The 13149-nt window shown below is 37.4% G+C and overlaps 1 protein-coding gene across 3 annotated transcripts; it reads left to right on the forward strand.

Annotated features, from left to right (window-relative positions):
* Window positions 1–2275: 2275 nt before the first annotated feature.
* Window positions 2276–5361, forward strand: LOC149966366 (serine/threonine-protein kinase PAK 1-like). Of its 3 annotated transcripts, none has more exons than XM_090153441.1 (6): window positions 2276–2612; window positions 2785–3535; window positions 3599–3662; window positions 3867–3998; window positions 4072–4372; window positions 4714–5361. In XM_090153441.1, exons 2-6 carry the CDS (start codon window positions 2869–2871, stop codon window positions 5071–5073), a joined length of 1524 nt encoding a protein of 507 aa, XP_090009567.1. In that variant the 5' UTR covers window positions 2276–2612; window positions 2785–2868; the 3' UTR covers window positions 5074–5361. The 3 variants fall into 3 exon arrangements, with proteins under 3 accessions (XP_090009567.1, XP_090009573.1, XP_090009578.1); XM_090153447.1 differs by having other exon boundaries at window positions 2276–2494; XM_090153452.1 differs by having other exon boundaries at window positions 2276–2477.
* Window positions 5362–13149: the final 7788 nt, after the last annotated feature.

The raw sequence follows: 13149 nt of genomic DNA on the forward strand, positions 1-13149 counted from the left end.
AGATATTATCCACGGATAGAAAGGGATTTAACATTACAAGAATAATTTTATTTTTCGGATAAAAAAAGATAAAGTGATTAATTCTTATCCTTTTTTTTGAGATACACAAACATCGGTGTCGACCCGAGGCCTTAGACACCAGAACACACACAATAACTGATTCGCAGTGCGGCCATCTTTGTTTGTGTCAAGAGTCTTTTAAGATAAGTAAAAAAAAATGAGTTGGGGTTCCGCCAGAATTAGCTGGATAATTTAGGGTTCCATAGCAAAAAAAAAATTGGGAACCGCTGCGCTAGAGTGATATATCCAGGTAAGCATATTATGACGATGCACAACTTCGATGCGCGTTAGTGTACGAGCTTCTCTCTACCGTCGAGTTTACGTCGCCCCTTTCCTAAATATCTCTCTCCTTCCTTCTTTCTCCATGGTTGCTCCTAGCTGTTACAATCACTGCATTTTACATATCTAATATTTCAAAGGGGGAAAATAAAGGGATATTCCACCTTATAGTTGAAATATCATTTTACTATAACCTAGTAAGTAGTTAGTTCTTGGTAGTAACCTACTTTTTAAGCCTCGGTAAAATATTACTTACATTTTAAATTTATATTTTAATATTTATTTTAATTTAATTATCATAATTTATTTTAAAATAATATAATTTACGATTTGTCTACCTTTAATTTTCTACGAATTAATTTATTTATTTTCATAATTAAAATTAAATAGCACCTTCATCAGATTACCAAATAATAATTTTCTCTACCCCATGACCTTCGTGAAATCACGTGAGATTATATAATTTCTTATTTAATCTGGTCATCGATAGAAGGCGCTTTCCACAGTTTTTACCTCACGGTTGCTTGGTCTTGCTGGCACACGATCTCCGTGTAAAATCGGGGATCTATTTTATCATTATTTCATATGTCTATACAAATAAAGATAACGAATGTCTATGGTGGGGGCCTATGTACGGAAAACATAAAATCGCAAAACTAGCAGGTCCCGAAGCTGAACTTATGTCACAAATGGTCACAAGAATAATGATTTTTCAAATAATAAAGCAACAAGCCTGATATGTTTTTCTCTTAAGCCGAATCAGTGCAAAATCCATTGATTTCATCAGTGAGTGAAACCAGTGAAACAGTAAAAGTCCACTGATTTTTCAGTACACAATTTTTTTGTCATTGGTGAGGGCCCATAGGCCTGTGCCTAGTCCTTAATTCGGCACTTGTTGCTACAATTTCAAGAGAGGTTCGGGAAACTGCCGATAGGATGTGGGTCGCTGAAGTGAAGGAAAATCGTAGCCTGGCCACATACCACGTTAAAAAATCCCCATCACCTGAATCATTTTATGACGGAACGTGGCAGACTGGTCTCTTCTTCGATGCACGATCTGGTGCACTCCAGGAGATTATGGTGCCCCCTTTGCTTGCCCCTAATATAAAAATATTTTTTCTTTACCACTGAGGCGCTTACTGAGACTTGGCGCCTGAAGTGGCCGCTCCGTTCACCCTATGGTAGGGCCGGCCCTGGCACTCCTGAGCGGTCAGCGCCAGGCTCAGTTCCTGGGTTACTCACCGGCTTGTAAACTTTGAGGCAATGCTCTATAGGATATACGCCACATCCTTCTGGTGTGTCCCGCACTTGAGTATTGTGAAGGAATTCCTGAATGAAGGAAGAAGACTTCGATATACCTACAGAAGAGCTGTTATGTTTTACGAGTCATAATTTTGAGTTAAAAATCGTGAAATTTATTCTGGGACTGTGGATGAGTATACTTCTCTCCTCCAAGGTCGTAGTGTCTATTACAATATTTTACCTTAGTGACATTTTTTATCTCTCTTTTGGCTGTACACCAATGTTTCAACTGTATTTTAGTTTTTTTAGTCCTTTGTTCCAGTTTTTCTTTATATAATTCTTATCCTTGAAGCTTATAAACTTGTTTTTTTAGAACAGTTTTAATTTGATCGTGCTCCCACTGTTGGTGAACAACCCTGTTACAAAAGGGCTGTAACTCTACAGCTAGTCAATAAATAAATCTTGAATCTTGAATGATAGAAAGGGTAATGATATAGTTCGATATCCATGGTTGAAATCATATCTCTATGGTTGGAAAGAATACATTCATTGTTTTAATAAAGCTCGAGCCGTTTGAGCAATAATTTTCAGCATACAAGGTCAACTTTCAAAATTATTCATCGCAGTTGTCCATTCTCGAAAGAGTTTTGAGACTATACTTAACCAACAAAAACGCTCTTTTCCCCTTTTCTTTTTTTGGCACTGAACCTCCCTTTTAAAAGGGGTTAGAAATTCAATACTCATACGTTTGTCGCCGTCGTGACTTTCGGTTTTTAGTGAAAGAAATGTTATACAAAGAGTGAAATTAGCGTAAGGAAGTCGTAACCCTCTTGTTATATCAATATTCGTCATCTCATTTGTTTCCGGTCCCCTACATTTTTATCCCAAGGCTCAAGGTATTCGTAGAATTGGGGTAGGACTAGTTGACTAGAAAGTAGTATTAAAATAATTTTGCTCTGTTCCGCGTTTGCCATCTACCCCTATTAGCTTAAATAATGCAATGGGTAAAGCAGTATTAATCACAAAAAACCGTAAGTTAATTAGGAATTACGTCTTTAAATTACTTTAGTTTTTTACCGTCTGTTTCCTCAGAAAAATTGATTACGCTCTTGTATCTGTATCATATTCATATCTTTAATTTTAAGCCTAACAAAATCAGCCAGCCGGAACTATTATCTCATTAAAGCCTGCTATTTTTTACAGGAATACAAATTAGTTCCAGAACTTCTATTAGTTTTCTTTGATGGGGTTTAACCAACACAGCCGCAGAGAGAAAAATACGCAACAATGAGTTTTCTAAATTTGTCTAAACTTAGACCAAATAAGAAGAATTCAAAGAAAAATGCCAGTCAAAGTACCGCACCAGCCGAAATTGGCACACCATTTTCAGTTAAAAAGTTAATACACGTTGGTGTAGATTCCCAAACTGGGGAATTTGTGGGGCTACCAGATGCGTGGGTTCGACTACTTCAAAATTCCGATATCAGCGAAGAGGATCAGAATAAGAACCCTGCTGCTGTTCTTCAGGCCCTCAAGTATTACGTCCATTCCATTAAAAGGAAACCCGGGGAAACCAAATACCTCATAACCGATGTCACCGCTGATGAGGAATCGAAAGAAATTGAGGATGTCATGACTGAAGAGTCAGAGGACGGCTCTCAAGGAAGCAGAAATGATAAAAATGGCATAGACAATCATATTAAGAAACCAACAGTAACCAAACCTGCGAATGATGGTAAAATTGGAGATCCAAATATTGCTGCACATGACATTCTCACAGCGGCAGATATTGATGAATTATCAAAGTTGGAAATATTCGATGGTAATGTAAAGAATCAAGATACAGGGGTGGATTTGGAATTTCAACAAGAAATCGAACCTAAAACAACCCTTAGAGCCAAAAGCAAGAATGACCCTAATAATATTGACGATGAAGAAATTATGAGAAGGCTAAGTAAGTGTTGTTAAACTCTTAGTGTTATTAATAAGGTTTATGTTTTATTTGTATTATTTTTAGGAAGTATCGTAAACCCTGCCAATCCTGAGGATAAATACACTTTACTGAAGAAAATAGGCTCTGGGTATATTGCAATTGTTTTTATATACTTTTGTTACGAATATATAAAATAAATTAAATAAGTTGAGTCCTGATAATACTCCCAAATGTGTTAGCGAAACTAAACTAAATAAAAACCCATTTTAATATACATTAGTGGACATGAGTTAACTTGTGTATAAGAGTTACATAAGACTTTTAGTACAATTTTGTTTAATTTTGATTCTAGGGCTTCCGGTGTTGTTTTTACTGCAATAGATAAAGATAACGGTGAAAAGGTTGCAATCAAAACAATGAACTTGGAGGAACAGCCTAAGAAGGAGTTGATTATCACGGAAATTCTAGTCATGAGAGAGAATAAGTAATTGGTTTTTTTTTTCATCTTATTTTGGAGATTATGATTACTAAAATTTTTATTTCGTGTATCTTTCCAGGCATCCTAACCTAGTCAACTATGTTGATAGTTTCATCGTAGCGAATGAGTTGTGGGTAGTCATGGAGTATTTGGAAGGTGGACAATTAACTGATGTTGTGACTGAAACTGTGATGAGGGAGGGACAGATAGCCGCTGTTTGCCGCGAAACTTTACAAGGAATTGCTTTTCTACATTCAAAGGGAATCTTGCACAGAGATATCAAAAGTGACAATGTCCTTCTGGGGATGGATGGCTCTGTTAAAGTTACAGACTTCGGCTTTTGCGCTCACATTAAACCCAATGAAAAACGTAAAACTATGGTAAGCGTAAAGGGATTTAACCACGGCCAACCCATTCGTTGAAGTTCCTATGTTAACCTACGAGCAAAAGATATATCTATGGTTTGAGTGCGCCTAGCGGAATATTATTTTTAGAATAGTTTTTGCATTGAAGCCAATATAAAAAACTATGAGTGCAGCGCCACGCTCGTTATAGCCTTGCTCACTGAATTTCGGTGAATGGGTTTGCCACTATAGCGCAAGATCACAGTTGGCCGTGATTTAGCTAATTAAAATTTAATAGAATTTTAAGTTTTTGATTAATTCTTATTTGGGTTTTATTGAGTTGTAAGATTAGATTACAATTCTTTACTTTCTTTCAGGTTGGAACCCCGTTTTGGATGGCCCCCGAAGTAGTAACTCGGAAACATTATGGCAATAAGATAGATATCTGGAGTTTGGGCATAATGGTGATCGAAATGATCGAAGGAGAACCACCTTATTTAAATGAGACCCCACTAAAAGCCCTCTATCTTATTGCCAATAATGGAAAGCCTGTTCTGAAAGGCAATGAGAGACGATCCTCAGATCTAGAAAATTTTCTGGACAAGTGCCTGGAAGTGAACGTGGATAATAGGGCCAGCGCTGAGGAATTACTGCAACATCCTTTCCTATTGAAAGCCGAAAGTCTTTCTACTTTAACACCTTTAATCAAAGCTGCCAAAAAGATTTTGAAGAAATAGAAATGGAAAACAAGCCATTTTTCTTTCCAAAAATTCTTGCCACATCCAATCTTCCATTCATTCCAGATTATATGTTTCTCGGTGCTGTTTTATACATGTGATTGTAAAAGATTTTTTTTTATGATAGTTTTTGTACATTTACAAAAAAAAATCTATAATTTAAGAAAAACATATTCATTGTATAATGAAAATTAGAGTAGATTTTCTTAATTATAGTAAATTAGCATTGATGAAAAATAAATGAAATTAAATTTTTATAGGACACTTTATTGGAATGCATTTTTTTAGTCAAGAAAGTTTTTTATAAACTTTTTATACAATGTGTTTTCTAGAAGATCTTTCACTGAAAAAATATTTCTATGCAAAATTTCAATTAGTTGTAAAAAATAATTTTTTCCCCAATTAAAGTTTTGTTTAATAAAACAAAATTTCTGGTTTATTTTTTCCATAATTCAATTAAAGGTTGTTAGGAGTGTCAACAACTCCTGAAAATTACGTTTACACGAAAGTCGAGCAATTTCCCCGACATTGATTCTAATGTCAGGGATAATTTTTTACGTAATTTTCAGGCTTTCATGTGTTGGTATTATCATAAGTCTATAATATTGTTCCAATTGTAACAAACTTATATACTTATGGTAATATTTATACCATGAGGGAGAATGATTATAAACCTTTTGCGTTTTTAGGTTACTAGCGTCAGGGGCGTAGGAACGTTCTAGAAGTTGGAGGGGGCAAAGATACAGGAAAAGGGGTCTGGAGAATGGTTTTTAATTTTTAATGGAGTGTAGCTTCTCCGAATGCATGTGTACTTGTTACTACTATGTAAATTGGCGGGAAAAGACTGAAATTTAAACACAGTTGAGGTTCTATAAACTGTATATGCTTTTAAAATGATAATTTGAGCCTTTTGAAGATTTCAACTGACCAAAGGTTGGAGGGGGCAATAACATTAGTTGCCCCTCCCAGCAAAACTCTAGGGAGGGGCATTGCCCCCCCCTGCCCCTCCCGGTTCCTACGCCCCTGACTAGCGTAGAAATCGAAATAATGAGACTAGAACCACTGCGCTCTCCGCCAATCGCAAATGAAACGGGTAAACTAGAAGCTTAGAGGAACTCGATGCTAGAAGGCTGCCATTAGGGTGGAATCGGGCTATCCGCGCCATCGGACAAGCCATGGTTACGGTGGAAATTTTGCATAACAGCGGGAAAATTAAAAATTATAAAAAATTGCGTTTCTTTTGCTCTGTAAAATCCGATTTCGGTAAGAAATAAAATGCTCATCATGTGTAATATTATAGGAATTATTTTATACTGATCTCGGAATATAGTTGTGCCCCCTCAAAAAAATTTGAGAGTGCCCCGTGGTGCCCTCTTAAAAAGTCTCGGTGCCCCCTTAAAAATATTATTGTGCCCCTAGAAAAATTTCAAAGTGAGTAAACAAAATCAATAAAATATGTCCTATTTACATATTATTTTTAGTTCAGTCCAACTGTACAAAATATACTAGCTGAAAACTATTCGGGAGTTCCGAACCGTTAAACGCAAAAGTTCTGGATAGTTCAGAACTTTTGTACGAATAGTTGTGATTCGTACGATTTGACGTACGCAGCCCGATGTGCAGACGAATTTTAGAAATTTCAACCTTGAGTTCCGACCAGTACTTGCTCTTGAGCAGGTACCATTTAGAACGGTTCCGAACGGTTCAACAAGAGGTTCTTGTCTCCGAATAGTTTGCATTTGGGTAGTTCTAGCATTTTTTTTGCCGAATAGTGCGCATGGGGACTGGTTGAACGGTTCAGAACTCACGAATAGTTTTCAGCTATTATTACCTTTTGTGTACCTCACTTTACTATATTAGTTCTCTTCCACGTGCGCCAAGTTGAAAGTTTAAGCTGTAGCAGAAACAATAATATAGGGACGTAATCTGGTACAAATATTGATTTGACTATACTAACTAAGGTTAATTTCCCGTAGCACTGTTGTCTAACTGCTAATGGTCGTGTTCGTCGTGTATTCAGTTGTATCCAAGTTATCCAACTATTAATGGCGGCGTATTTAACTTTATTCCCTCAGCGTAGTTCTCAGTTTACAACGGCTTTAAAAAACCTTGGAGGAATAAAACAAGTATACAGGAGTTGCGGAGAGCTGCGAAATCGGTTTCGTCAGTGACCGTGAACTCGCGCGAGACGGAGGGGTTCAAACGCGACTAGCGCCAACTGCATACGGAATTTTGCAGCTATTATCGTTTTATATCATTGTTTTCGCGTCGTCTGGTTTGTTTTATTCCTCCAAACAAATAAGAGTCATTTTGGAAAAAAGCGCAAAGAATTTAGAAATGTTTCAAAACAAACCAGACGACGTGAAAACAATGCTATAAAATGATAATAGTTGCAAAATTCCGAATGCCGTTGGCGCTAGTCGCGTTTGAACCCCTCCGTCTCGCTTGAGTTCACGGTCACTGACGTAACCGATTTCGCAGCTCTCCGCAACTCCTGTATACTTGTTTTATTCCTCCAAGAAAAAACACTGTCAAAGAACGGACATATCGTTATTCGATCTCGTTGGCAATTTAATCAGTATATAATATTAAATTATCGGTAGAACAGAACCAACGACGTAAGAAGTAAGGAAGAAAAGCAACTTGTTTGATGATAAATTAGTCGAAATCGTCAATTTAGAATGTAAAGTTAGAAGAGACGTATCCTCCTTGGAAGAGACCACCTATGGACTGTGAGACGGATGATAAAATACGCGAAAAAGTAGATTAGTCCATAATTAAAAGGGATAATATATCTAAATCCTAAACAAATTTGAAGAAATTAAAAAACTTACTAATAACTCGTACCGATAGGTCTTCGAGCGAATCTCGGATCAAATAGATCTTCGAGTAATAAACTACATAAAAACGAAATAAAATAGCCAGAAATTCCAACGGTAGACCGGTTTCGTTCTATTTGGACTCTGTCAGTACCGTGCGGGAAATCTGGCTGGCGACTGTTATATCCATAGAAATAGAAATTAGACTAGAAGCACGATTGGATTGGGCGGGGACGTACCAGCTAGAAGGCTGCCATCAGAGTGGAATCGCGATAATCGCGCCATCTCATAGAAACAATTTAAACTAAATAAGTAAATATGGTCACGTGGAATAACATAAAACAGATCGTAGGCAACGTATTAAAAACTTTTTTTATTTATCTGACATTAAGTTATTTAAACAGCTTTAGGAAAATCATAAAAATCTCAAGAATCTACAATATCTACGGTGTCACCGATTAAGTCACACGTTAACTTTGCGCAATCATTGTAAGTCTGAAATACCACAAATCATCACAGTTTAACTAAATTTTAATTATTTCAGTGTGGTTTAGAATATGCCTACATGAGATTCCAAAATCTTGGTTTCAGTGTCTTTTAAACAATCATCAGTATTAGTCAAATTGAGTGGTTTCCGGTAGTTCACTTTTTCCGTAAGTTTTCTGAAATAACCTCTGATAAATAAGGAAACTAAATAACAATTACTAAAATCAATAAATTGGCATACTCTAGAAGATGTAAATATGCTTTGTTCTGGAATAGATATTTTTGGGAGCTCTTTCAAATTCTTGTTTTAATAAAGAAATTATTCATATTTCAGTTAGTTTTTTATTTCAGAATGTATAGGGTAATTTTTACTTGTGTAGGTACAGCATTTACTTTCAAATGGTGCCTTCCATTTTGAAAGTAAATTTCATCCGGCAGAAAATGTTTACTACACACAAAGTCCTATGAAGTAATTTTAGATGGAGTCCAATTTTCCTAGTAATTCAGCATTTCTCAGAGGAAATCTTAGTGTAAAAAAAATCTCTTATTCCGAGATTATTGAAAAATATTTACTATAATATTACATACTTATGAAATGATAATTTTATTTCTTTCCCAGATCTCTCTTTACAATGTGAAAAAGCGCAGTTTTTAACCATTTATGCGGATATGCTTTTAGACGCAAAAATTTAAACACGAAAAGACAGCCGCAGCGCAGTGGATCGTCTTTTTTTCCCTCTTCAAAATTCGCGTCGTTGCCATGGCGACCATGTTTAATGCGTTTGTCAGATGGCGCGTATATCGCGATTCCACCCAAATGTCAGCCTTCTAGCTCGCCTGTTTCCCTTGGGATTGGCGGAAAGAGCAGTGCTTTCTAGTCTAATTTTTATTTCTATGGTTATATCGAAAAGATAAACTAAGCCTAAACATTAAAAATTTCAAAACGCGTTGCATAGCAACGGAAAGCCGAAAAGGGGGGAGTGTGGTGGAGAATAGTATATAATATACGATAAGTTAAGTTAGAAGAGACCACCTATGGACTGTGAGAAGGATGATAAAATACGCGAAAAAGTAGATTAGTCCATCATTTAAAGGGATAATATATCTAAATCCTAAACAAATTTGAAGAAATTAAAAAACTTACTAATAACTCGTACCGATAGGTCTTCGAGCGAATCTCGGATCAAATAGATCTTCGAGTAATAAACTACATAAAAACGCGTTTTGAAATTTTTAATGTTTAGGCTTAGTTTCTCTTTTCGATATAACAGTCGCCAGCCAGATTTCCCGAACGGTACTGACACGGCCAACTTTGATTTCGCGCTGCCGCGCTAGCGGCAGCGCGAAATCAAAGTTGGCCGTGGTACTGATGAGTTCCAAATAGAACGAAACCGGTCTACCGTTGGAATTTCTGGCTATTTTATTTAGTTTTTATGTAGTTTATTACTCGAAGATCTATTTGATCCGAGATTCGCTCGAAGACCTATCGGTATGAGTTATTAGTAAGTTTTTTAATTTCTTCAAATTTGTTTAGGATTTAGATATATTATCCCTTTTAATTATGGACTAATCTACTTTTTCGCGTATTTTATCAATTTAGAATGTAGTCTATATCGAAAGGCCATTATGGAGATATCTAGTTGTTTAACAGACTTTAACAGAAGGAGTCTCTTACTTTTATAAAGAATTTTATCAAGAATTCAGCAGATAATTATAGGTACTAATCTATTAGGTGTCAGTTTCTGTTACTTAATATTTTTAAAGTTCGTAACAAACCAGTGGCGTAGCTGAGAACTGAGAGGCCCCTCGCAAAAATCTCTATGAGGCCCCCCCTTTTTAATTTTTTTAAGGTTAGCGGGGCCCCCCCGAAGCTCGAGGCCCCCTTTGAAGCTCGAGCCCCGCACCGCGGGACCTGCGGACCATCAGCTACGCCACTGTAACAAACAATCAAAACAAAACCCAAATTAATTGGGGCAATCGATTGAAAAGTAAGTTTATATTTGTGCTGTTGTTACATGATTATCGTTTATTATAAAAGTTATGATAGTAGAACTATTCAACATATTAGTAATTAAAAAAACTAAGTCTTTCACGTTAGTTTTGGTAAAATACAACAAACAGTAAAAGTTAGGAACAGTGTCAGTAATAGTCCTATTTATAAAAAAAGTTACAATTTTTAAAAACAGGACTATTATTGACAGAGTTCCTAACTTTAAATAAAAGTGTTTTAGTAGAAAATGTCTTAACGTAAATTCATCGTGTTTAAATCATTTATATTTCAATATAATTAAAGTAGTGTGTAAAGAATACTTGTTCCTAATTTACTTTAATTGGGGGCGCCATATACACATTTTCAACCGGGCACCACAAACCCTCGGTACGCCACTGAGCGTGCCCCCTTAGGAATTTTTCGGGCCCCCTCAACTGAAAAATCCTGGCTACGGGCCTGGGGAGAATAAGTAGAGCGTTTGGATTAATTTAGGAGAGCGAAAGAGGATATTACGACGGATTATACCAGCAGCAAAAGTGACATAATTACCAACAGTGTGACAATCCCTGTACTTTCGTATGCTAAAGGTTTAATGAATGCTCGACTAGAGATCGACCACATAAAAGACTATTTATGGACGCCTTTCTGGATCTTTTTTTAGTCCATGGTATTATATCGTAGGTAGATGGCGATAGCATCTCCACAGAACGACGAAAAATCAAAAAGTACACTAACTTTGACCAGTGCTACTTAGTTCCTCCGTTCTTCTCTACGAGGCGTTATTTGTTGGTTTTAACTTCCTTCCCTCCCCAAGGCATACTTTCCCAGGGCCGTCACCAGGGGGGAGGCCGGTAGGGCGCAGCCCTGCCTAGAATTGGTTTGGCCCTACCTAGAAATTCGCGAGAAAAACAAATTAAAGCCCTTGGCCCTACCTAAAATTTTCGTTTTCCTACAAGGCTCCATGTAGGTATTATAAGTTTATAACGAATCTTATCCGGGTAACCTGTACTGAGAGCTAGTCTCACTATAGTGTAGTAGACTACAATACAAGAACGTTAGCCTATATTTGGTCTATATCCTGGCGCAATTTTCTCTCATTGACTTACTCGCTCGTAGACATACGTTCTAAAACGCCTCACTTGGCGGCGCGCTGGAGAAAATTTCGAATTTTGATGACGCATCAGTGTTCAGCGATTTGGTATCTAGGTAAAAGATAAATGATAATAGGTAAAAGATATTTGTACCTAAGGTAAAAGTATCTAGCGTATCTGTTGCTTGTTAGTAGAAAGATACTTTTATCTAGTTCAGCTATAATTATCTAAACGTGCTATACTGTTTATCTTCTCATACGTATTCGAGAGTTATATTCGCGTATCGGATATTTCCTCGAACACCTATTATCTTAAAATATAGTACCCAGTAAAAAATGAATTTATCTAAAGGTAAAAATATCTGTATCTAGATAATAGGTAAAGTTTAGATAAACAAAACGATTCCTATGTACTGTGAGTAGCCAGGGCCGGACTGGCTAGTAGTTGGCCCCACCGGCTACGCAGTCGTGTTAGCCCCATTTCCCATTAATGCCAAGTTTTTCCTATTTGGCCCCCTAAGTAGTGAGAAGGGGCCCCTTCTCTCAACGCAATTGAAGGAAAAAAGAGGGGGCGCACCAATAAGTGCCGCTAAGTACGGGGGGAACCAAAAACACCCGCTAAGTGCGGGTTACCAAAACATGTTGCTAAGTGCGGGCCAGGGGGGTTCCGGGTCCAGACTTCGGCCACCCCCCTTGACGGATTTATGCTGGCCCCCAATAAGTGCTGCTGAGTGCGGTGCTCTAGGCGATCGCCTTTGTCACCATGCCCTAGCGCCGATCTTACTTCCCCTACGTCATATCGTCGACTGCTTCGTCGTCTTCCTTTATGATAGGATAGTAGCGGAAAGATGGAGAAACACTGAACTTTCCGTATTAATAGTACCGACACATTTATGCGAAATACTAATTAAATTACATTCATGACGGCAAACGACGATGTCCGTCATGTTAAGAGTAGGTGTTTCTTTTAAAGTCTGACCAGGGGTGGATTGGTCCGGTGGGCTGGTGAGCGTTATCTCACGGGGCCTCGACCAAAATTACCCTTTAGTTCGACTGGGGACCGCTTGAAAAGTGATTTTTGGGGGGCCGCAAGCCTACAGTACCCACTTCACGAAAAAGGCGCCTGTCCACCCCTGAGTCTGACTCTTGCGCTACAAACGTTAATAATGCTCAGTGTTTCTCTCAGAAACGTTTCCTCGGGGGAAGGTAACTAGGCTCAGGGTGGTTTTTACCCGACAAACGTGTATGTGATGTCCATTGGCAAGCTCTTAAAGCCCGGGAGGCAGACATTCCCCCCGAAGAGATGCCTGACAGAAACCCAGATAATGCTTATTCAAACTAAAAACATAATTACGTTCGTTTTCACTCTTTGTACCTGGTAAATCTTTTTATCGATGTATTAAAATATAACTACCAAAACAAGAAAGATAAGGAACGTCGCAGATAAAGCCCCTCAAAAAAAGATAGATACCAAAGGGCAATAATTTAGATACATAAGATACATTCTTTGCAAACAGATACGGAAAAAAAGGTATTTGTAAGAAATTTTTATATATCTGTGTTCGCCTGAAAAAAGTTAGTATCTTTTACCCACAATAGTATCTAGTACCTAAAAACGTAGCTAGATCCGTATCTAAATATCGTGTATCTAGATATCGCTGAACACTGTGACGCATATAACCCCCATTCCC

The sequence above is a fragment of the Leiobunum rupestre genome, chromosome 1 (assembly GCF_980474605.1).
Source record: "Leiobunum rupestre chromosome 1, qqLeiRupe1.1.hap1, whole genome shotgun sequence".
In the NCBI taxonomy this organism is placed as follows: Eukaryota; Metazoa; Arthropoda; class Arachnida; order Opiliones; family Sclerosomatidae; genus Leiobunum; species Leiobunum rupestre.